At 35.8% G+C, this 24,828-nt stretch overlaps 2 protein-coding genes and 1 long non-coding RNA gene across 3 annotated transcripts; 2 read left to right on the top strand and 1 right to left on the bottom strand.

The window, feature by feature from the left end:
- The first annotated feature begins 1,201 nt into the window (after positions 1–1,201).
- pah (phenylalanine hydroxylase) lies at positions 1,202–16,143 on the top strand. Its single transcript, XM_056237248.1, has 13 exons — positions 1,202–1,355; positions 2,610–2,726; positions 7,348–7,531; positions 9,584–9,672; positions 10,129–10,196; positions 13,165–13,361; positions 13,504–13,639; positions 13,779–13,848; positions 14,461–14,517; positions 14,636–14,731; positions 14,944–15,077; positions 15,164–15,279; positions 16,077–16,143. The coding sequence occupies exons 1-13, from the start codon at positions 1,311–1,313 to the stop codon at positions 16,118–16,120; spliced, it is 1,353 nt and encodes a 450-aa protein (XP_056093223.1). The 5' UTR covers positions 1,202–1,310; the 3' UTR covers positions 16,121–16,143.
- A 103-nt stretch (positions 16,144–16,246) lies between these two features.
- Positions 16,247–16,894, bottom strand: LOC130072232 (uncharacterized). Its single transcript, XR_008804101.1, has 2 exons — positions 16,673–16,894; positions 16,247–16,642 (listed from the first exon to the last, which is right to left on the bottom strand). It is a non-coding gene; the product is annotated as an uncharacterized LOC130072232 (long non-coding RNA).
- Positions 16,895–17,012: 118 nt separating this feature from the next.
- Positions 17,013–23,232, top strand: th2 (tyrosine hydroxylase 2). Its single transcript, XM_056237246.1, has 12 exons — positions 17,013–17,716; positions 18,459–18,636; positions 18,722–18,810; positions 18,930–18,997; positions 19,322–19,372; positions 19,472–19,617; positions 19,715–19,850; positions 20,498–20,567; positions 20,723–20,779; positions 22,096–22,191; positions 22,669–22,802; positions 22,884–23,232. The coding sequence occupies exons 1-12, from the start codon at positions 17,486–17,488 to the stop codon at positions 23,047–23,049; spliced, it is 1,422 nt and encodes a 473-aa protein (XP_056093221.1). The 5' UTR covers positions 17,013–17,485; the 3' UTR covers positions 23,050–23,232.
- The last annotated feature ends 1,596 nt before the right edge of the window (positions 23,233–24,828 follow it).

Below are 24,828 nucleotides of genomic sequence, written 5' to 3'. Positions count from 1 at the left end.
GAAGTCATAGATGGTTTGTGCAAGCATTTGTGTGTGTGTGTGTGTGTGTGTGTGTGTGTGTGTGTGTGTGTGTGTGTGTGTGTGTGTGTGTGTGTGTGTGTGTGTGTGTGTGTGTGTGTGTGTGTGTGTGTGTGTGTGTGTGTGTGTGTGTGTGTGTGTGTTTATAACTCAGTGCCTATACTTTTTTTGTCTGTATGTTTACCAGTTTGATTATTTATGTATGGTCCAAATGTCACTGCATGTCTGAGACTTGTCACAAGCATTTCAATGCCCACTTTTCCCCAGTGTTAACTGTGAAAAGGAAAAATAAATGCCTCTTGACTCCATGAGGAAACAAGCTTATAAATCATACAGAATGAGTTTTTTGAAAATGTAAAACTATAGAAAGTTTTCTGTGATGGGTATGTTTAGGAGTATATAATAGTTAGAATAGAATAGTTTGTACAGTATAAAAAAACATTAGCCTACGTATATGGAGAGTCCCCCACACAAAGATAGCAAACCAGACGTGTGTGTGAGGCCATATTCTTTTTTTTTACATACAAGTAGACATAGTGTTTGAAAGCATTTCGATAACCACAAAAGTTACATTATTAGTAAGTAAGAAGTGTATTTTACCTGACGTCAAACAGACAAGACACGAGGATGTATCCAGCAGGCCTATGCGATACGTTGAAAAAAACATGACAAGTTTACATTATAAATATATAACCAACATGTTAGTGTTGGTTTTAGAAAGTATTTTACATATACTTGCTATATATAGGCAATAAATGCTCTTATTAAGTAGACCTCACTAAAATCATTGTATAATTCTTTCTCGTAGGCTGGCTAAACACGTTCCTTCACCTGCTGGACTCAATTAACTTGGCGCCATCTCGTGGTCATAAACAGAACATCAATGTAGCCTATAAATCGTTTTTTATAATTATTACGGGATCCTGCCTCAGTTTTTTCCAATCTTGAAAACTCAATCCCATCTAATTTGATTCATTATTAAATCAATTATGTAACTAATACAATTGTTACATCAAGATGAGAAGCAAAAGGGCAAAGTAATCGTTACGAAATGCTGACTTTGAACTTCATCCTCACCCAAAACTCCCCCTGAAAAGTCTTTCCCACTGGACAGCTTCCAAACATCCCCGCGGTTTACGGGCAACTCGTCGCGTGACAGGCACCCAGGCACACGGGCAGTTCAGGGGGTGTGGTGTCACGTGGTGCATTTAAATCGATGGAGTTTTGGATGGGTTGTACAAAGTTTACAGACTCATCCAACAAATCAACATCACCTGAGGACTGAAGCAAGAATGGACGCAGGTCTCAAGCAGATGAACGGGGAACTGGAGAGAAAGGTGAAGAACTTTCTGTTTTTAGATCTTTTATTCTAAAAATAGGCTATTATTATGATTGTGTTGCTGTATTATTTTAAATAATGTATTTATTATAGCACTTCCCCAACATTAGAGGGAAAACAAAACAAGAATAAAGACATGCTGACTTGGTTGAAGCTTAGAATTGTCAAAGTGTAAATTCTGTGTGGATAACATTTTGTCAGTTACAGTCTAACTCACTTAATGTCAGACCTGACTGGAAATTTTTCTCCAGACCACAAAACAAAGGGAAGTTTAGTGTAGCATCCATTGAAATCCCAGTAGAACAGTAACTACATGTGTTAAAACTGATAAAATTTTAAGCAATCAGAAATATTAATCTGATGCTTTCAAATAAGTCAATAATACATTGTTTTATTTTTATCTTAATGTATAATTTGGGTGCCTCAAGGTGTATATTGTACTTATAATAAAGAATATTATAGATTGAAAGTTATGAAATATCAGAAACATTAGTCAATAATACAGTAATTGCTTTAATGTTTCTTTAATTTTGGGTGCCCTGAGGTTTATTTTGTTCTTTAAAGTGTAAAAATAGGGGGGGGGGGAATTATGATATCATCGACATTTTGATTCAAAGGAATGTGGGTTCACAGGAATGTGAGTGTGACTTTGGTCATGAGTTTTAAAGTCATTCTGCTCACACACACACACACACACACACACACACACACACACACACACACACACACACACACACACACACACACACACACACACACACACACACACACACACACACACACACACTACTACCACTACTTTTGATTGTTTTGAAGCAACATTAGGATTATGCAATGGTTAATAAGATAATAATACATCATTCTAAACCTACACGAACCTACTGACATTGAAGCAAACATTATTTGCATTTATTTTTACATTAATTTCCAATTAGAAAGGTGAGTGTGCCTAGAAAGTTAGCCATCAGTAGTTTAGCTGCCAATGTGTAACAGACACTGTTGCATCTTTTTTTTTTTTTTTTTAAAGGAAATACACAAGCAGAGACGGGTTATTCTGTTTGCCTTGGCACTATATGAAAGATTAACTAATGTTCTTTTCAAGGACAAAAGAAAGAAATGTGGGTGCTGATCAAATAAAACAAGTGCAAAGCCCTCAAAAATGTCATTTTATATGATGGTTCTGCACTCATTTGATGCGTGTTGATGATGAAGAGTGCAACTGTGTGAGTGTCTCGATATGCTTGTTTAACAGGGCTCTCTGACCTCATCCTACCTGGAAGAACCGTTAAACAAATCAGGAGTGGTGTCCTGCATCTTCTCTCTGAAAGAGGAGGTTGGCGCTCTTGTAAAAGCTCTGAAACTATTTGAGGTTAGTATCCTGATGACACATATGACAAATCTCTCCATTTTCTCTCTCACTCTTTCTCTCGCTTATATACACTTGCATTTATCTAAAGCCAAAACATGAGGGTCAAGGTCAGTGGAATGATAGGCAATTCCACTGACCTTGAAAGGCAAAACACTGAACAGGACGTATTTGTGGCGTATTAGGCAATACTGTGCACATGATGTACATTCAGCTGGGTTAAAGAAGTTTATGACATGCCATCCGTTCATAAAACAGGAAGGAAATGTTGACCTCACAACACCTTGATATATTAAAGGACACATTTGCAGATTTTCAACCAGCTTTGTATTGTTAAAATGATGTTAGTGTATGTAGTATAACGTTTTCTTGAGCAGAAAATCAGCATATTAGAATGAAGGATCTGAAGGATTATATGACACTGAAGACTGGAGTAATGATGCTGAATCAGCTTTACCATCACAGAATTATTAAAAAAGAAAACAGTTATTATTATTTATTTCACAATATCACTATTTTATTGTATTTTTGATCAAATACATGTAGATGTAGTGAACTGACACTGAAGTTTTGTTTTGTATAACATACTGTACTCCTTAGTATGAGTTCAGAAAATATAAATCTGAGGAGAAAAAAAAGGTACAGAGGGGCAGTACCCTAAGGTACAAAATCTTTGTACCTTATTTACCCTTAAATAGTACATATTAGTACCTCAAAGGTACATATATTAGTAACTTTTAGTTTTTGTACCATAGGGTACTGCCCCAGTGACAGCTCTGTCCCTTTTTTTCTGAGAATAAAAAGAGCAATAATAGGCAGAGACAAAGCTTAAGGCCATTGTGAAAGAACATTGTCCACGCCGTACTTGTCAAGCACATAGAAAAATCAATAATATCAAGCAGAATTGTGCTTTGATGAGATGAACGGATTTTACACCCAGACTCACAATCAGAAAAAAGTAGTACCTTAGTGTTACATCTGCTTGTCACTGGGTGTCAATGTGTACCTTTGAGATTCTAATATAGACCCTTTAGGGGTCCAAAGGCTGTACGTTACATAAGGTATTTTTTCCTATTTTCCTATTTTTGTAGGATAAACACTCAGACACTCATTGATAGGTATCAACATTTAAACTTTGTGTTTAGGTATCACAACATACAAACACATGTGGATATGCATACAGTCCCGGTGTCCTGTAAGAATGCCAAGATTCCTTGAATCATCTCCAAAGTGCTTCCCTACTTGTATCAAAGTTCAGTATACTTTGTTTTTGCATGTTGACTTTTCTTCTGCCTACGTGCAATGAAACATACTCCCAAGTAGATGGCAGGTTTTATTGACTGAATGTATTTCAAGAAATTATAACTACATAAGCACACTGAAAAAAGTGAAACAACTGTGTCATTTCTACATTTTAAACAACAATATATATTTTAAAAAGACATCCCAATAAACAGTAAGGTCTTTTGAAGTTGTCTTTATTTATAGTAAGTCGACTAAATGAAATGAACAAAATGTTTTTAGTTTTATCTCAAGTGAAAATCCTTTATAGATGATTTAGTTAAGGTGAAATTAAATTATAAAATGCCAAAATATTATTATAATGACCTACATTGACATTTTGGCTTATCTCTAAAGAAAATAAATTGGATAATAATGAATCATTTTACTTTATAGGGATTTTTTTGTCTTTGGGAAAATTAACATTTATGATTAATGTTAAATCAAAATGTATATTAATCTAAAATATAATGTGAGAAAAATGAACAAATTAGAGTAAAAAACTTTTTCCAAAGTAAAAAAAAAAATCAGTGCACAACATTTTGCATGCCAATACATGCAGTGCTTTCCTGAAACTCTAGAATCCTGAAATCCTAGAATCTTCTCTGGTGCTTTCATGCAAGTCAATAATGGATATGGGCCAAACTTGCACCCCCTAATGCTACTATAAAGATAAAAGCTTGGCCTGTGGCTTCTGATTGGTTCTTCTGTACCACCCTACTCCACCCCCTTAAAACACCCCCTACTCCACCCTCAATTTTCGCACACTTTTGACCTATAAGTAAAAGCAATTTCTTGCAGCCCACATTGAAAATGCTGTGAGGGGAAAGGGTGCTTTATGAAAGACTGATTGGTTGATTATAGTTATAGTGAATAATAGTTCCAGTTCGAACAACATATCTGACAATTTATTCATAATTAATAATATAATGCTGTGCAGAAGCCTATTCATTATTAATTCATACAATACCAATAATAGTGTTCATTAATATCATAATATCTTTATATTTTAGATTGTTAGGACAGTATAAAACACAAACCAGAAATAACCACAAATAGACTGTATTATCAACTATTTTATGTGGGCCAAATATCAACATGGGCTTTGTGGCATTATACATGTAAAAAACAGAACGAATGCAACAAATGTTCTGACTGAACCTGTTGACATGCTGGACAAAGTTATAATAACTCAGCATTGCAAAAAAAATGCCAACCATGCAGAAAAATAATGCCGCGATTTTCTGCTTTTGTGTTTTGAGTGGTAAAGGATGTAGATTCATATGGACTCAATCAGTACCACATGGAAAGGGAGGGAGAATATTAGAGATGAAAAGGGACCAGAGAGGGTCCAAGGCATTGTAAACCCCATCCGCCTTCTCTGCGGGCCTATGGCAAACAGCAATGAGTGTCCGCCCTCTGTGTGCATAAAAACACATAAATACAAACACATTTTAGCTTAAACAGTGCAAAAACACCCTCACTCCTATTGGCTGAAGAAAAGCTGCAGAAGTCAGTCCCAGTTGGTGCCAAAATGTGTATTTCACAAATGTGTGTCAGTGTGTGTGTGTGTGTGTGTGTGTGTGTGTGTGGGTGTGTGTGTGTGTGTGTGCAACTTTGTGATGTAATTGACTAAATGTCAAGTTTTTTTTCCCTGGTAAACCCTATGTTATTGGGACAAAATGTTTCCACAAAGATAGCATTATTCGAAATCATAGTCCTTGTGGATACATTTTTTTGGTCCCCATGAGGTAAACAGCTGATAAATCCCACTAAGTGAATTTTCTTTTTCTTTTTTTTTCCTTTTTTGTTTTTGAAAATAAAAAAATGCAAGAAGTTTTCTGTGGTTAGGGTATGGAAAATACAGTTTGTACAGTATAAAAAACATTATGTCAGTGTAATGTCCCCGTGTGTGTGTGTGTGTGTCACAGACAGGTGTCAATACGTTGCCTTAACTTAAGAAAAATGAAAAGATTGGTTGATTTATAGTATATAAACTATAAACGGTAGAGGCCATATTCTTTTTTAACATTTAGTAGACCTATATATTTCTATGGTGTTTGAAAAGCATTTTGATAACCACAAAAGTTACATTATTATTATGTGTGTGTTTGTTTGTATAATGACATGGGTATTACACTGGTAGTCCTCGTAATACAAAATGGCTTAAAAAACACACTAAACAATTTTCTATTAAAAATGTAAAAATGCAGAAAGTTTTCTGTGATGGGTAGGTTTAGGGGTAGGGTTAGTGCAGGGGGATAGAATATGCAGTTTGTACAGAATTAAAACTGAATGTCATGGAGTGTACCAACATTTGTGTGTGTGCACGTGTGTGTGTGTGTGTGTGTGTGTGTGTGTGTGTGTGTGTGTGTGTGTGTGTGTGTGTGTGTGTGTGTGTGCGTGTGTAGTTTAGTACAGTGCAGTTGCTGATACATTACAGTAATTTACTTAATGTGACACAATTTTTTGAAATTGAGATTTATACATCATCTGAAAGCTGTATAAATAAGCTTTTCATGGATGTATGGTTTGTTATTGATATTTGGCCGAGATAAAACTATTTGAAAATCTGGAATCTGAGGGTGGAAAAAAAATCTAAACATTGAGAAAATCACCTTTAAAGTTGTCCATTTATGTTCTCGCTTTTGCTGCATCCACTCACAAAAACAAAATTTTGATATATTTTCGGTAGGACATTGACCAAATATCTTCATTGAACATGATCTTTACTTAATATCCTAATGATTTTTGGCATAAAAGAAAAATCGATCATTTTGACCCATACAACGTATTTTTAGCTGTTGCCACGACTTGTGACTGGTTTTGTGATCCAGGGTCACAAATGCCAAGTTAATTATGAAAAGGGAGGACCACACACAGAACCCTATCAAACACTATTAATCATGTCATGTTCGTGATACTTCTTACACATTTTTTAATTAGTTGCTTTTTCCTTATATGGACTAGCTTGGAGTGCCACCTAGTGTTTATTCTCTATTTGAAGAAAGACTATACAATTTGAATGTGACTAAAAATTGAGGTAAAATCAACTGTCAGATTTTCAAACATCCTAAAACAGGAGTAAATATATATATAAAAAAAACTTCCCTTGGTTGTAATATAAATTAGAGTGAATAAATATTTGATTATATACATACATATATATATATATATATATATATATATATATACGTTTATATGAAATATTGGCCTTCTGAAATAGGCCGAACAAGCAGTAGACTTGAGATAATCAGAAATTGTAATATAGCACATTGAATCATTTTAAATTATGTAATCCAATGAAACATTTATATATAAACATATTGTCTGTATTTTGCAGGAGAAAGGAATTAACCTGACCCACATTGAGTCCCGTCCATCACGCAAGAACAAAAAAGAATATGAGTTCTTCATCAGTGTGGATCAAACCTCCTGTAAAGCAATGGAAGAAGTTGTTCACAGTCTGCGCACACAGATCAGTGGCCAAGTTCATGAGTTGTCTCGCAACAAACAGAAAGACACAGGTGAGACAATGAGGGAGGAAAAAAAAAGGCGCATTTTGAGGTCAGAGAGAAACACAACGCGAGAGCAAATGAGGGAGCAAGAACAGGATAGTGTAGATTAAGAAGAACAGAAATAGAACACATGTTGTAATCGCTCATAAATGTCATTGTGCAGATGGATGGCAAAGACCCTTGCTCTCAGCCTCTCTTATGGTTGTTTCCAGAATTACATTAGTTTAGTTTTTGAGGACAAACAGACTCATAGAGATGGACTGAAATGTCTTGTTTCTCTCCAAGAGTCAGTTCAGCAGGGTGGGGGTCAAAGTTCAAAACAAAGACTGACAGACCAACAGACCCATCACAATTTCCCCCTCTATACAATAAGAAAACACAGAGCAGCGACATTTATGAATATTTATGGCCGATGAGGAAAACCAGTCAGGGTCTTCAGTTGTTGGCCTTTTGTTCAGACCGCCTCAGGCTCACTGTTGAACTATGTACTGATGGCTGGACCTCCAAAGAGTTTAACTGTCATAAATCTAGACGCTACACAGTTCTGGCTGCTGTAGAGCAAGATTTAGCGTCATAGCCTAGACTGGCTCATTCTCCACACAATGCTGTCTGTTTACTACTGTGTCATCCATCTCTGTTAGCATGCCAATGTTAGCGACCAATCGATATTAGCAAGTTCACATATCCACAGCTTAGTTAATTAATCTCAATTTAATAAAAACTCATAGAATGGAAACACTATAGATCTCATTGAAACCGAAATCAGGAATTTCAATGAAAGTCTTTGGGGAGTAATTCTGGAGGATTAAAAGAGCTCAATTTTCTCAAACTTCATCTATACAGAAATGTATGTTATTTTAAGTGTAAATGTGTCTAAATTGTCTTTTTAGTAGTGGGACTAGTGTTCTAGGTGGATAAATGTTACTCCCATGATTCCAATGAGTGAAATTTGGGGATAGTTACGAATAATCAGTCATTTCAACTCTTCTTACATTAGCATGTATAATATTTTAGTCTTGTGCAATGCCTTGCCCTATAGACTTCCATTGTAAGTGCATTACTACAGCCTTGGGAAAAGAAGTGCACTTAATTGTATGTGCAGTGTGCAATATATTTAAAAAAGGAGATAATGTAATTTTAATGGAAAAAAACCCCACTGTACATAAGTGCACGTTTGAAAAGTGCACTTTGTAACAAGTTTTACTTCGTTACATTTTAAATCATGTTTTAATAACCTTTGGTTGTGTACTTAGAAGTACACTTATTTAGATGCGTTGACTAACATACTAAAGCAAATGTTAATGACTTGATTATAATTTTAACTGTAGTTTGTTATTTGATCAAACATTTAAAGTTAATATATTTTAAAGGACTGTGTAACTTCATCATTACCACTGTGATTACATGTAGTAACACTTTACAATAAGGTTTTATTTGTTAACATTAGTTAATGTATTAACTATGAGCAAAACATTTGTTACTGTATTTGTTAATCTTTTTTTCATATCACTTAACAGTGCATGAACTAATGTTTTGATTTTAATAATGTATTAGCAAATGTTGAAATTAGCATTAACAAAGATCAATAAATGCTGTAGATGAGCAGTTCATTATTAGTTCATAATAACTCATCTTTAGTAATGAAACCTTTTTGTAAAGTGTTATCGTAATAACAAATATATTTAAATACATGACATACAAGTTTCAGTAGAAATGACAGTAAATTGTAATTTAGTTTACCATAAATGCCTGTCATTACATTCAGGAGTACACTTCAACCATATTTAAAAGAAAATAGGTAATGAATGATGAAATTATAATTAATTTAAATTTAAACTATAATACATTTTTTATTTAATTGCTATTAGCATGCAATTAAGTGTCCAAAAACATTACATTCAGTTCGCACTTACAAGTAAAAGTATATTATTTCCATTTAAATTATTATTTATAATGTGCTAAAATGTGCTTCTTTCTCACAAGGGTGCTATCAATAGAGCGTAACTCGCATAGAATATTCCTTTAATCAACTCTCTTCTTTTTTCCCCCTCTCATCTAAAGTTCCATGGTTCCCCAATGTCATCCAGGACGTGGACCGCTTTGCCAATCAGATTCTCAGTTACGGGTCCGAGCTGGATGCAGACCATCCTGTAAGACACTGTGTGTGTGTGTGTTGTCTGTTTTTGAAGTGACCGTCTGTATGATCAGAGAAAAGAGCGAAAGTGACGTAAGAGGAACGTCTTCATTTTTATTTCAAACGCATGCGTGTGTGGGTGTATTTTTGTTGACACGTAGTTGGTCCATGCGACTCTAAAAGCCCACAGTCAGGATCTGCATCACTCTCTATTCTAATGGAAACGGGCGGGGGCCCTCAAATTGATGTCATCGCTTTAATTGAGCCCCTGTAATTATAAATAATTGCCCCTTTCCAGCCGTCATTAAACTGAAATGCATTCATCATGAGCAGCAAACACTCTACAAAGGCTTCATTTGAATGAGTCTTTTGCATCAGACTGAGTAATACTGTCAAAGGCTACTGAGAGAACTAGCTATAGATCCACTTTGTGATCCCAGATCACACACCCTAACGTCGCTCTCATTCACAGGGCTTTACGGACCCCGTGTACCGTGCCAGGAGGAAGGAATTTGCTGACATTGCCTACAACTACAGACAGTAACTATTGCCCTCACTGTTCTTTCTTTCTTCCCCCACTTTCCCATAGGCTACAGAGATTGTCCCCACCTCTAGCGCTTTCCCTGTTGTTTTGTTGTGCTTTCTATGGAAAATTACTCCTACTGCCTAACAAAAGGGCTAAATTACAGGGTCCCAGCGCAGTCCGGAGCGCCGGGAGCTTTGTCATCATAATTGAGATGCATTATTCACACGGCCACTACAAAGGGCAGGAGCGTTGAATGCTACGCCCCCTGAGGAAGCTCACATTTACATACACGCTCCATCAATAATAACACCACTCATCACTCCTAAACTTATTCTCACACAGATATGACGTGCAAGCTCATGTATGCTTAGTGTGTCGACGTACCCTGACATTTGTGCTTATTTCAGTTACTTACAACATTTTAAAGGCTAAAATCTGATTCCACTGTATTAAGCACAAACTGTGCTACTATAATATGTGAGCAACACTTGTTTGTTTGTTTAGTTAGCTACACCCCTGTTTTAGTGCTGTTTTGGTATAAAAATACAATGGAACCCAACAAGCATTTGGAATCTTAAAGGGACAGTTCACCCAAAAATGAATATAATGCCGTGTCAAGTCAAGTCACCTTTATTTATATAGCGCATTTTACAATATAGATTGTTTCAAAGCAGCTTTACAGTGATAACAGGAAAATAATGCAACAAAGTTTGTTTCGGCTGCACGGCAGCTCTAGAAGAAAATAGTCTCATTGCCCAGCTTAAGTAAGTTCAGTGTTGATTCATTTCTGTTGTAAAAAATAATTGGTAATACTTTACAGTAAGGTTCATTAGTTAAAATGAGTTATCTACCTTAGTTAACATGAACTGAGAATGAACAATACTTCTACATCCTTTATTAATCTTAAATAATCTTAATTTCAACATTTACTAATACATTATTAAAATCAAAGGTTGTATTTGTTAACATTAGTTAATGCACTGTGATCTAACATGAACAAACAATGAACAGCGGGATTTTTATTAACTAACATTAACAAAGATTAATACATACTATAACAAATGTATTGCTCATTGTGAGTTCATGTTAGTTAACCCTTTGATGCGCAAGCTATGGATACCCCCTCTAATGCACAACATGGGTCTAAAAAGACCCGTATTCATTTCCTATGTTATTTCATGCATGGCTCGGCATTTTTTTGTTTCACCTTTTGAAATCACTTTATTTGAGCATTTTCTATTTCATGATCTATAAATTTCATGATTTATGAATATTCAAAATATCTTGTTTTCAATTATCACAAATTCATATTTTAATATTTCCTAGGTTTTGTGTAAATACATCAAGTTTACACACATGGGTCTAAAATGACCCATCTATGCAAACGTGATAAAACAAAAGAATAAAGAAAACTTTTTGTTAAAATAACCATTGTCACAGTTGTTTAGATCAACACATTTACTGTAACACTTAAAATATGTTTATTGGCCACTTTGTCACGCATAACACACATATAACCGATAACACTGAAATTGAACTGTAGTGTAGTGCAACTGTAGGGGGGATCTCCCCGCCACCAATGTGCAGCATCCACCCGGATGATGCGACAGCAGCCATAGTGCACCAGAACGCCACCACATGACAGCTTATGTGACCGATAGCATTGATTTATGACCACAAATAAAAATTAATATGGAGGTACTGCCCAGGTAAGGTTTCTGCCCAACAGCACCAATATAATACTTGTATATATAACTTTCTATCGCAACTTTTATTTTGTTGACCTAGCTAACATTAGATAAAATAAAATATGTCGACCGCAAGCTAGCTAATAGTATTGGACATGTTTCTCTTTTGCACTAGTAATGGATTTCAAGGTCAAGGTAACCTTAGCCTAAACGTTCAAATTTTAGGCTATATCTAGATGTCTTTCACAAAATATCAAATATTTTCTGTGACAAAAAATGTATTAAATAAAACTTACATGCATGAAATATACAAAAGCAGCCGTGTTGAATTTTGAAATGTGTGGCAGGTGAATAGTTTTCTATATGTGTGTAAAATCGATGTAGAAATACAAAAAACGTGTTTGTTTATAAAGTAAGAAAGGGAAAATAAAAATAATGATTTGTGGAAATCAAAAACAAGATATTTAATGAATACCTGGATTAATAAATGATAAAATATATTTATTTCAAATATTCAGCAAAGAAACATGAATACGGGTCTTTTTAGACCCATGTTGCGCATTAGAAGGGTAGTGAAACAAAAACGATTTTTATTCGAAAAGTAAGAAAGGAAAAATTTAAATAAGGATTTGTAATGATCTTAAACAAGTTAATTGAGGAATACCTGGAATACTGAATGATGAAATTAATTTCTTGCAAAGATATAGAAAATGAAAACTCAGTCGGGTCTATTTAGACCCATGTTGTGCATCAAAGGGTTAATACATTAACTAATGTTAACTAATGAACCTTGTTGTAAAGTGTTACCAAATCATTAGTTATTAATTTAGTTCATATATCTATACAACAGATCTGGAGAAAACAGTGATGTCATCATCCAGCTCAGTTCAGTTCTCATACAATGGTGTCAATGCATCAGTAATATTGTTGAATATTGTCATTATTTACTCACCATCATGTTGTCCCAAACATATATGAGTTCATTTTTTTCTGGGGAACATAATAGACGTTTGTGTTTATACAATGTCATAGGGTCCAAAACAACAAAATACTAAGACATTTTTTGTTTCAGGTTTAGAGGGATGATGACAGAACTTTCATTTTTGGATTATGGGATGGATAAAACTTTATAAGTGTTTTTGTATTATAAAACTAAATATCTTAGTTTAAGAAATATAGCACAAACCTGCTTTTCAAGCAAAGCAAAGTTTGTTTTAAATAATAAAACTATAGATACAAGTATTTGAACACATTGTGTCCTAAACATGAGCTAAGCACCTCTCTCCTCTGTTAGTGGACAGATTATTCCACAAATCGAATACACGGCTGAAGAGAAGGCCACATGGGGGATGGTTTTTCGAGAGCTGAAGACTCTGTACCCCACTCATGCCTGCCGTGAACACAACCGTGCTTTTCCACTGCTGGAGAAGTACTGCGGGTACCGTGAGGACAACATCCCGCAGCTAGAGGACATCTCACGCTACCTGCAGTGTAAGATCATCTTACAGCAGAGCTGGCTTGAAGTCATACAATCAGCTAGAGGGGATGTAAAAATGAGGATTTAGTGTGTAAAATAAAATAAAATAAAATAGTTTTAACTGTACTCATATCTCACCCTTTGTTGATTTCTCAGCATCCACTGGTTTCCGTCTGCGTCCCGTGGCCGGTCTCCTCTCCTCACGTGACTTCTTAGCTGGTCTCGCCTTCCGAGTGTTTCACTCCACCCAGTACATTCGCCATAACTCCAAACCCATGTACACACCTGAACCGTGAGTATACATACCAAGAAGCTGTTACAAATCTCTATCTGTGAAATAAATGTCACAAATATATTTCATAATTGTAAAAAGTGATCATGGGAAATACTGGTAATAATACAGTGGCTAAAATATGTATTTATTTCCCCAGGGACATCTGTCATGAGCTGCTGGGTCATGTCCCACTGTTTGCTGACCCAAGTTTTGCCCAGTTCTCACAGGTTGGATACCTTTACATGCTTTAATGTAACTGTACAATAACATAATATAATATAATATTGTCACGCCTGTTCTAGATTTGGTTTCAGTTAGTTTTGCACTGTTCCCAGTCTAGTTTCCTTTGTCCTTGTTCATCAATTGCCTTGGTTTTTGATTTGCCCTCATGTGTTACACCTGTGTCTTGTTAATTATCTAATTTAGTCTCTAGTATGTCCCTGTGTTTTTATAGCCCTGTGTTTATCAGATTTCGTCAATGCACTTTATTTTGATTAAAGAAAACTGCTTGCAAATAGATCCAGCTCTTTATTTCATCTTTTACAACCCCTTGCTGACAATAATATCAATGACCTAAATTTATTAAGTGAATTTATTGTATAGCCTACTGACATACAGTATGTTGTAACATACTCTTGACCGTAGATTTCCATATAAGAGTAAATAGTAACTGTTTTGTTACACAACTCTGACTCTTCTGAGTTTACACTTTTATTCTGTGACAGAAATAAGCTTCCATAGAATTAGGCCTGTTAGCTGCGTATAAAATATCTGCTTGATACTTCATATTTTAAATGTGCATTTTATCAGTGTCATGATGATGTTTTTGGTCTGATCAGGAAATCGGAATTGCTTCTTTGGGCGCCCCTGATGAGTTCATAGAGAAGCTGGCCACAGTAAGTAGAGATTAAAAAAGGCCTTTTTAACTGAGGCCAAGTTATAAGACCACACGTTACATTTGGCTCTCTTGAAAGGACTGCATGATTATAAAATGCTTTTTATTATTACTTGTAGGTCTACTGGTTCACTGTGGAATTTGGTCTGTGCAAGCAAGGAAATGAAGTAAAGGCTTACGGTGCAGGTCTGCTCTCATCTTTTGGCGAACTGCAGGTGCTTATGTGGTGCCTTTCTACTTTTACTTCCCTGTGCTCTAATAGGGTATAACTTAACGAAACTGGGTTATCGCTGTGAGCTTTTAGAGAATGTTTTTTTTTAATGGTATGACTGGGTGAGTCATACACAGAAACATGACACCGATGGACAAAAATATGGTTATAGTGGAGATCAGGCTGAAGTTTAGATGTTATTCTACTGTCTTGCAGTACTGTTTAACAGACAAGCCCAAACTCCAGCCCTTCGATCCAGAGAAGACCTCAATGCAGAAGTATCCCATCACAGAGTTCCAGCCAGTTTACTTTGTGGCTGAAAGTTTCGAGGACGCCAAAGAAAAAGTCAGGTAAAGTGACTACAATTAAATCAACAAAATCTGTCTTTCTCTCAGAGTATTTTTTACAGTTATCTACGTGCATTTTTTTTTTACAGGAAATTTGCCGCCACCATTCCCAGACCTTTCACTGTGCACTACAATCCCTACACACAGAGCATTGAGGTGCTGGACAACGCTCAGCAGCTGAAGGACCTGGCTGACAGCATCAGTGGTGCGGCTTCAGTATTATGTATCTCTTAAACTGTGTCCTCCCCATAATTATACAAGAAGGAATAAAGTAAAATCAGGATCTTCAGTAGAAATTCTGTACTGAATGTAAAGCAGGGGATTCTACAATTTTTTTTAAAGTACACTGTAAAAATGTATTATCAGAAATTGTAACAAAGAAACTAACTGGTAAAAAAGTCAAAAGTAAAAAAAAAAAAAATCTATTTAGTATCAAGTCAAACTGAATACATTAGTTAACATCAGATCAGCACTCACTGTAAAACATTAAACTTAATTTACTGTGTTTATCCAATTGATTTGTCCAATGTATTTGAATTGAGAAAATAAAAAAGTTATCTTAACTTTTGGGAGTAAGTAAAAACTCAAAAAAAGCCCATACAAGAAAAAGAAACTAAATATAATGGGTTGAGATTTTTTACAGAGCTGTAAAACTTTTTATAGCATTATTTCATAACATCTTCGTTTCGAAACATTTAGCTTGTCACAATAATTTCTACTCATTTTTATTTTATATTTAAATTCTGAATTCTGAATTTTAACGTAATTTTCTTCACCCATAGTGAAATTCAAAGTGGTTAAAAGTGCAAGGAACACCAGCACCACATTAAACAGCAATAAAACTGTATTTTTTTTAGTTTAGAATTGAAAATGTAACCCCCTTTTTAAAAAGTGTTTATCTTGAAGCAAGTCTTTTTTGCACAGTTTTTGTTGAGATTTTTTGTAGCCTTATTTGTTAATTTAATCCACAAATTGATGTTTGTTTGTTTTTTTTTCCCCCAGGTGAGATCTCAATCCTCTGCAATGCTCTGCGGAAGATGGAGTGAAACGATGGGGAGTAAAGAAGAAATGCTGGAAAATCAAAGAAGCTTCATAAGCATCATCTATATATTGCTTTTTAGGCTCATCTAACATCACTTCTATATATAGGTTTGCTAATCAAGCTGTGACAGAGAAAGCATGCTATTAAATATTAAATTAGTCATTATGTATTGCATGTAGACCATATTTATAGCCTAATTTTTGTAGTCGAAATATATGTAGGCACCACGTATTTATCTGTCAGATAACGAAATAACACGAAACATTATAACAAATCGCATGTAAATACCAGAAAGCTTCGGGCATTCTGAGGCGCGCATCTCGCAATATAGGCTATTTGTTATTTTACATGATACATTACTATATGTAGAATAGTTTAGAATCTTGTTTAATCGTACAGAAATACAGATTGCCTACCGTCCAGAATTTGCTTCAGCTGTTGATTCTTGTTGTCTTGTCGGACAATGCTGCTGTAATTTTTCCAAACCCGCAATCAATGAATCACAGGATCAAAGGCTTGTTGAAAACTGTGTTGAGCCAATGCATTTTGGCGGGACGAATTGGCGGGAGTGCTTTTATTTTTACATGCGTTTATGTTCTATTAAACCAAAGCTTAATAATTAGCAGTTTCGCTTGACTGTGACGCAATTCAGCATACTGCATTTATCATTTATCTGTGACTTAAATGTTATGCATGCATTGTCACATGTATTTAAAAAAAAAAATGAATAAAAGTGATGTTGTTATTATTAAAAATGAGTATATCTTTCTTTTGTTATTATTAGTAGTATTTGTATTATTAAGATGAGCTATACACTACTACTACTACTAATTTTGTATATAATTTATTATGGAGGCCTATAATAATTAATTTATTATTATTATTTATAGCATTAACACGTGAACAGCATGCGCACAGCAGAAGCCAGTTTCAGTACCTTGGAGAGCAGCACGATCTCAATGCCCTAATTTTGCATAATTTAGGACCCTAAAAACAAAATATATTTATATATTTCTAATAAAGACTCATTTAGGTCTGACCTTTCACAAAAGAGCGTTTAGTTTATGTAATTTGTCGCTTTTGGCTGTGAAGCACCTGTGAAATGTCACGTGTCACGGCTCTTAGCCTATTTGGTGCCTGTGAAATAAAAAGACAAATTCATGACGCATCTCAGCATAAAATCAGACGTGCATTTGCGCAACACATTTACATAAAGTCCCGCACGATATAAATCGCAAGGCTGTGGCCCCACAGTGAACATAGAGTTTTCGCCGCATTTGGGTAGATTTGAACTCATTTAGTGTCAACACCACGATTAATTGGATATATTTATTTTAGATATAGTGGTCAGTTGTTCCCCTAAGAATCGATGAAGACAGACAGTATAGTGCAGAATATCCCGCTGGGCGGCAGAAAGCGCAGTCTGATCGAGGACGCGCGGCGCGACAGAGAGAGCGGCTCGTCATCTCCGGGCCCGTCGCGCTGCGGGGACAGCTTCGTGTTTGAGGAGGACAAGAGCGGCAGAGTCACCCTCAACCTCGTCTTTGCTCTCAAAAATGAGAAAAACGCAGGCTTTTTCAAGGCTGGCAAAGTATTTGAGGTAGGCTACGTTGCTACTTTTACTTAGTTGTTTTTTTTATTCATTAACTACAGGTGTTTCAACACACACACACACACACACACATTTTGTTTCAACGCCTGTAACGATTTTCCACATTGAGCGATTTAGTTTAATATTCCATACTATAGGCTAATATTCACAGTTTTTTTTATTTTGTTGCAAATAAGGAAGTTTAAAAATCAAGCTAATGTCAAAAACAAAAACGGTTAATTTTACGCTGTTACAGTGTAATTACACAAATTAACTTGATTAACTTGTATTACTTACTATAGTGCTAAGGTTAGGGTTTGGTTTAGGGTTAGTTACTTTAATTATGCAATTTCACTGTTATTACTATAGTAAGTAGCCTACATGTAACACATGTACACTCTTAAAACTGTGTAACTGTCACCTTAAAATAAAATGTTAACACCAATAGAAAACATGGACATTTTAAGTTCTGTGCATGAATTTATTGTGGTAATCAAACATAATGTTCTTCTCATAATTATACCATCCCCAGTACCACCCCACATTCATTTTAATTCAAAATGGCATAAGCAAAAAACAAAATTTGGAAACAAACACATAAAACTGGTTAAGGACTCTAAAAACATAACAGACATGTTCAACTTTGTGAGTCCTGAAGCAGTACACTGGAAAGTGTTACACAAGTGTTACAGCAGATATTTCTAGTGTTTATACATGTTACAAATGTTGTGTCTGGTTTTTGCAACTTAAGACTTTCGAAGCCAAGCTCCTTCATCTGGAGAGTCGGCCGAGCAGGAAGACGAAGAAGAGCACTGGAGAGGATCTGGAGTTCTTCATGAGATGTGAAGTGCACTGCTCCGACACTGACATTTTCATCAACTCCTTAAAAAGAGTTGCTGATGAAGTGCGAATAGTGCAAGAGGAAAAAAGTAGGTGATTTAGCTATTCTATATTGCATATGACAGCAGAATAATAACATTATTTTATAATGTCAGTTTTATATTGATCCTATAGTTCCCTGGTTTCCAAAGAAGATTTCTGACCTGGACAAATGCAATCATCTGATAACAAAATATGACCCTGATCTGGACCAGGACCATCCTGTAAGTGAACAACAGTGATGCTGTTTTTAAAGCTGGGCATTATTTATGATCAGGATTTTATAATCCTAGTTCTGCTTGTGCGTTATTCAGATCAACTGTAATACTGTTGTATTATTCAGGGATTCAGCGATCCAGAATACAGAAAACGAAGAGAATTAATTTCCGCACTGGCTTTCAACTATAAGCAGTAAGTAATATGATTTTTTCTTTTTATCTGAAAATAATAATAACAATATTAATTATTATTATTGTAAAATGTGGATTCTGCTAATCAATCAGATTCTTTTTTTTTTTTATAAAATGTAGTAATGTATAACTTAATGTATACATTACTGTTAACGTCAATTAATAACTAATTATTATTACTATTATTATTATAAAATGTGCTTTGTGCTATATTTTACTCAATAATATATATATATATATATGTAATTAATTCATGAACTTCAATCATCAACTATGTAAATATATTTTAGGAAGAAGAAAAAAAATCTTTCTTTTGTCATTGCAGTGGTGACCCTTTACCTGTAGTGGTTTACACTCCAGAAGAGATTGCTACTTGGTAGGTTTTCCTATTATGAGTTTGATTGCAGTCATTACTTCTTTAACTCTATGTACGTATGACTGCGTGATTCTAAGAGCGCTTTTTGTGATGAGGCAGGAGGGAGGTCTACAGGACTCTGAGCAGTCTGTACCCCAGTCATGCCTGCGGACAGTTTCTAGAAGCCCTGGGCCAACTGGAGAGCGAATGTTTGTATGGGGAAGACAAGATCCCTCAGCTCGGAGAGGTGTCTGCTTTTCTCAAAGGTAAACAGGCCTGTTTATTTAATTTCTGTGCGCAAAAAGTTCAAACTGCGATTTGCATTGATTTGAATGTTCTGTGTCTGTGTGTGCTTTTGTTTAGAGAGGACAGGGTTTCAGTTGCGGCCAGTGGCAGGGCTTCTCTCTGCTCGGGACTTCCTAGCCAGTCTAGCATTCCGGGTGTTCCAGTGCACCCAGTACATTCGTCACCCTTCAGCTCCCATGCATTCCCCTGAACCGTACGTACAGTGACACATTTTGCAAAACTTTTAAAAGGGGTCCTATTATGCTTTTTTTTTTACTTTTTGAACTCTCTTTACTGTGTAATGTTGCTGTCAGAGCAGGAAAAATGTCTGCAAAGTTAAAAAGCACAAAGTCCAATCTAAAAAGAGTTATTCTCTATATCAGTAAGCACTGTTTCTGAACTCCCTGAAACGCCTCGATTGTAGTCTTGAGTTTTCTTCCAGGAACGTACACCTCATTTAAATCATTCCTGGCAAAAGCATACACAGAAAAAAAAGGGAATAGGCCTGGTTGAGTTTTGAAACATGCAGTTATGGTGAGGGCCGTGACATTCCCGAAACACACTCAGCGGTTGACCAATCGCAACACACTGATCCAACCGACCAATCAGAACACATTGTGCTTTTTGGAAGGAGGGTCTTCATAAACGCCAGAACTAAATAGAGCATTACTGACAGACTGGGAAGAGAGGTGCTGCAACAATGTATACTTTGAGAAAAATTGTGTTTTTTAAACATTCAAGCATTAAAAACTCTTCTAGTAGACCCCAAAACCAAAATCAAGACTTTGAAAAAGGGGCATAATAGGTCCCCTTTAATGTACACTATTGATATTTTAAATAACTACATTTTAATGTCAACAGTGACTGCTGCCATGAGCTACTTGGACATATCCCTATGCTTGCAGACAACGAATTTGCTCAGTTTTCACAGGTACTACAATGAAAATGTCCATACTACATAACAAATAATTTAGTCAAAATAGATTAAGTAAATTTATTACAGAAAGGCCTTATTTGAATCTCCATCCTCTCAATACTGAATATGAATAACAATTTGTATTTGACACTGAATCGTTTACCCTGCAGGAGATTGGCCTTGCCTCACTTGGAGCATCAGATGAGGATATTGAGAAACTGTCCACTGTGAGTACATTGAAATATTCAGTGGGAGAATGGTGTAAGGCGAGACACTACAGGTGAATATGGTAATTTTTTTAACTAGCAGATATCACCATGAAACTTTCCCAGTTGATTACCTACATTAAGATGAGGAAAAAATGTATTACAAGTTTTCTGTAATTTAATGTTTAAATATGCAAATTAGGCATTATCTAATTAAATATGCGCTAATTTGCATATATTTCAAAAAATGAAATCTGAGTATTGGATAAAGCCAGGTTCAAAATTATTTTTTCATTGTGTTCACATATTAGATGGGGAAAAAATTACAGAGGGATTTATGGATATCTACTTTTGTTATCCTATAAATCAGAATATACTGTCAATAGCCTTAAAAAATATATTGGCTATTGTTTTTTGGAATAAAATGTTATATAAATCGGGCTAGGAATAATATATTTACAAATCCCTCTGTAAATGTCTTCATAATATAACTAGGTACAAGACTGTAAAGTTTGGTGTATAGGTGCTACCGAAGTGGAGATTTCGGACTTTGAGTATGAGAGAAAAGTCATTCAAGTCATCTTGAGACAACTGATGTTTGGTTTTCTGGTTCGTCTGGACAATTCAGTAAACAGTATAATTGAGGCCCTAGTCAATCCTCTTAAAAGCTGTTATAGACATACTTCGAGGTTGAGACGACATTGGTGCAATAGCCTGTATCTCCTATAGAATTTTTAATGTATTTTTGTATCTCTTTTCTATGCTGTGTTATATGGACTTGTGTCTGCAATAAAGTTTATATATATTTTGAGAAAACGAGCTTTAATGATTTAGCATCAGCCAATGAGATTGCGCATTTGCGCCTTTTTACTTTCACGATTGGTTGCTGATAAAAAGGAAATGACCATATTTGGATGAGACAGCATTGTACAACTTTTGATGAATTTATGAGAAATCTACAGACGCAAACAGACAAAGTGCAGTAAAATAAAGACCTAAATGTGTATTTCGGACTTTTTTTCAACCCAAGTCTGAAAGAAGACATGTTTTTGAAGACAAATATCCCGAAATCTCAAAATTGACCAGTGAAAAAAAAACAACTGTTTTTGCCTGCCGTGTCTCGCCTTATAGCAAGTCTTTAGTGCCCCCTTGTGGTGCTTAATTCAAATGACAAATTCAAAAACTGATTAAAAGGCCATTACCTATACATATTCTATCAAAGCCAGCCATTTTTAATTAACCATTTTTTATTTAGTTTCCTGTATGTATGTATGTACTATACATGTTTGTATGTGTAGCCTAACAAAAGTCTAAATTTCTCTAACTTTCACACACAGCTGTACTGGTTTACAGTGGAGTTTGGCCTCTGCAAGCAAAACGGAACAGTGAAGGCCTATGGGGCTGGACTTCTGTCCTCCTATGGAGAACTTTTGGTAAGACAATTTATTTATTTGTTTCTTTGCTTGCTTGTTTGTATGTTTACTCTTGATGCACTCATTACGACCCTGACTTGCAAAACCATTATATCCAGTCTTTTATGTTTACCAGAACACAGCGAAAACAGTAATATTGTGAAATATTATTGCAGTTATCAAAGTAACTTTTCAGTTTTAATATATTTCAAAGTGTAATTTATTCCTGTGATGGCACAGGAATGGCAGTTTTCCAGCATCACTACTCCAGTCTTCAGTGTCACATGATCCTTCAGAAATCATTCTAATATGCTGATTTGGTGCTCAAAAAACAGTTCTTATTATTATCAATGTTGACAGCCGTGCTGCTTAATGGTTTTGTGGAAAACCATGATACATTTTTTTTCAGGATACATATTTTTCTTTGATGAATAGAAAGTTTAAAAGAACAGCATTTATTTGAAAATTAAACGGATAATGAATTGTGTCTTTTACCAGTACGCCCTTTCTAATGAGCCCCAATATAAGTCATTCAACCCAGCCGAGACTGCAGTCCAACCATACCAGGACCAGTCATATCAGCCTGTTTACTTCGTGTCCGAGAGCTTTGAGGATGCCAAACACAAGCTGAGGTGATTTTTTTTTTTTCAGATGATCTGTAGATCTCTTCATGTCGGTTATCATTACTGACTGCTATTGCTGTCGTTCCACAGGCAATATTCATCTACAATACAGAAGCCATTTTCCATTAGATTTGATCCCTACACTTGCAGCATGGAGGTCCTGGATGAGCCTTCTAAGATCCAGAATGCTTTAGGACGGATGAGGGATGACCTGAAGATCTTACATAAAGCCTTGGAGAGGCTGGGACAGAAATAAACCAGAGTGTGGGTGATCTGTCACCAACAACAACTGACCCTTTCTTTATGAATATCAATACTGCAGATTCTATTACACATGAGTCAATGAGTCCCGGAGTTTAAATGTGTGTATATGTGTCAGCACCTATGTAATGGACAGTTTGGTTTACAAAAACAATAAATATATTTATTTTGACTACTGCTACAGTAGTGTAATGTGAATATGCAATGACACCTCACAGAGTCCCTTCATGCTGAATTCTGTAGAAACTGAATTCTGGTATTAGAAAAAGGCAGACACAGACATGGCTGCCAAAGGAAGTATGAGTCTGTGCTCACTGTGACACTGGTGAGGTTGAGACAGAGACATGCTTTCTCCTTCACTGTGGTAAATATAAAGAGGTGAGAGAGAAATGCTCTGACAAACTGTCAAACCTCATGCCACAGTTTTCCAGTTCAGTAAAAACAGATCAAATGCAGATGTTACTTGGGGAAAGACAGTTACTCATCAATTTCCACAAAATTCATCTTTCACAGCTGCACACCGTCTGCAACCATTACTTTAATGAATAATCCTGCAAACCCCCTCGACCAAAAGGCAAAATATGTGTTAGAGATCTGTGGACAACCCCCGAAGAGCAACTAACACCCAGGCACGAAAGCCATTTACGACCAAAAGAAATGTGAAAGAGCTAAAGCCCAATTTATACTTCTGCGTCGACCTCCCGCCGTAGCTACGTCGTATGTGTGTAGCGCGCGTACCCTTCGGCGTACCCTGACGTGCACCTCTCCAAAAATGTAACAACGCGTCAATTCTACGCGGACGCAAGCGCTGTGATTGGTCTGCTAGAACCGCTCCCTCGGGTTTCACATGTTCCCTCTGCGTGCATCGACGCGGACAACGACGCAGAAGTATAAATTAAAACCAACGCGTAGTCTATAGCGTAGAGGCTCCGGCGTAGGTCCAACGCAGAAGTATAAATCAGCCTTTACTCTCACTCACTCTCACATTTTCCTATTGAAACAAACATCATGCCTATAAAAAAAGGACTCTTCCCCATTCATTCATAGAAAACCTTCTTTAAAGAAACATGCATATCTCCAGGACATTGTGTGTATGATTATATAGTGTCTTTTGTTTTGTAGTACTGTTTATGCATCCTCCATGATAGAACCACTAGTTAATGTAACCTCATCTATACCATCTTCCTATCAAAATAATCCTCATTTAATGCCATACGCATTGGTGTACATCACTTCATAGCATGCATTGTCTTGTTATATTAATCAGAGCATAAAGGGACACAAACTGCCAGCTTTACTCCAATCATTCAAATGAGTCAGCTTTCAACAAAGAAACTTTTCCAGCTTGAAAATTGCACCTTTCTCATTGGTCAAGCCGAACTTGAAAGGTGTGACCCCTGTGTGGGTTACAGAGAATCTGCACAGTGACCTACTGTACTCTTCTCTGCGACTTCTGGTTGCTGTTCGTGTGGGACCTCACCAGGCTTTAACACATCAAGCCATGTGTAACTATGTGTAACTTCATCAACCACAACAGAGTCAAACTAACACAAGTTCTGTTCAGATGGTTAAATAACTTGTACTATCATAATATCATTTTACACATGTTTGCGTTATTTGTGTGTATAGGCCTATGAGTTTGTTTAGATTAGTTATGTGTTTGTGATTTAGTTAAACAAAAATTTTGTGCACATTCATGCGAGTTGATTCTGGTCACTGAGTGTAAATCAACGTCACTTTAACGATGCGATCACAGCTACATGCTAAGGAAGAG

This window comes from Rhinichthys klamathensis, unplaced genomic scaffold (assembly GCF_029890125.1).
Source record: "Rhinichthys klamathensis goyatoka isolate OS25496 unplaced genomic scaffold, OSU_Roscu_1.1 h1tg000485l_1, whole genome shotgun sequence".
NCBI classification, from domain to species: Eukaryota; Metazoa; Chordata; class Actinopteri; order Cypriniformes; family Leuciscidae; genus Rhinichthys; species Rhinichthys klamathensis.
This window is presented reverse-complemented; position numbering and strand designations above follow the sequence as displayed.

Excerpts from the sequence above, each read along its gene's own strand:
- pah (XM_056237248.1), top strand. The coding sequence starts at position 1,311 with ATGGACGCAGGTCTCAAGCAGATGAACGGGGAACTGGAGAGAAAG. Across the intron at positions 13,362-13,503 it reads CATCTCACGCTACCTGCAGT|CATCCACTGGTTTCCGTCTG; the intron begins GTAAGATCATCT and ends TTGATTTCTCAG. Across the intron at positions 13,849-14,460 it reads GTTTTGCCCAGTTCTCACAG|GAAATCGGAATTGCTTCTTT; the intron begins GTTGGATACCTT and ends TGGTCTGATCAG.
- th2 (XM_056237246.1), top strand. The coding sequence starts at position 17,486 with ATGAAGACAGACAGTATAGTGCAGAATATCCCGCTGGGCGGCAGAAAG. Across the intron at positions 18,811-18,929 it reads ATCTGGACCAGGACCATCCT|GGATTCAGCGATCCAGAATA; the intron begins GTAAGTGAACAA and ends TGTATTATTCAG. Across the intron at positions 20,568-20,722 it reads AATTTGCTCAGTTTTCACAG|GAGATTGGCCTTGCCTCACT; the intron begins GTACTACAATGA and ends TTTACCCTGCAG.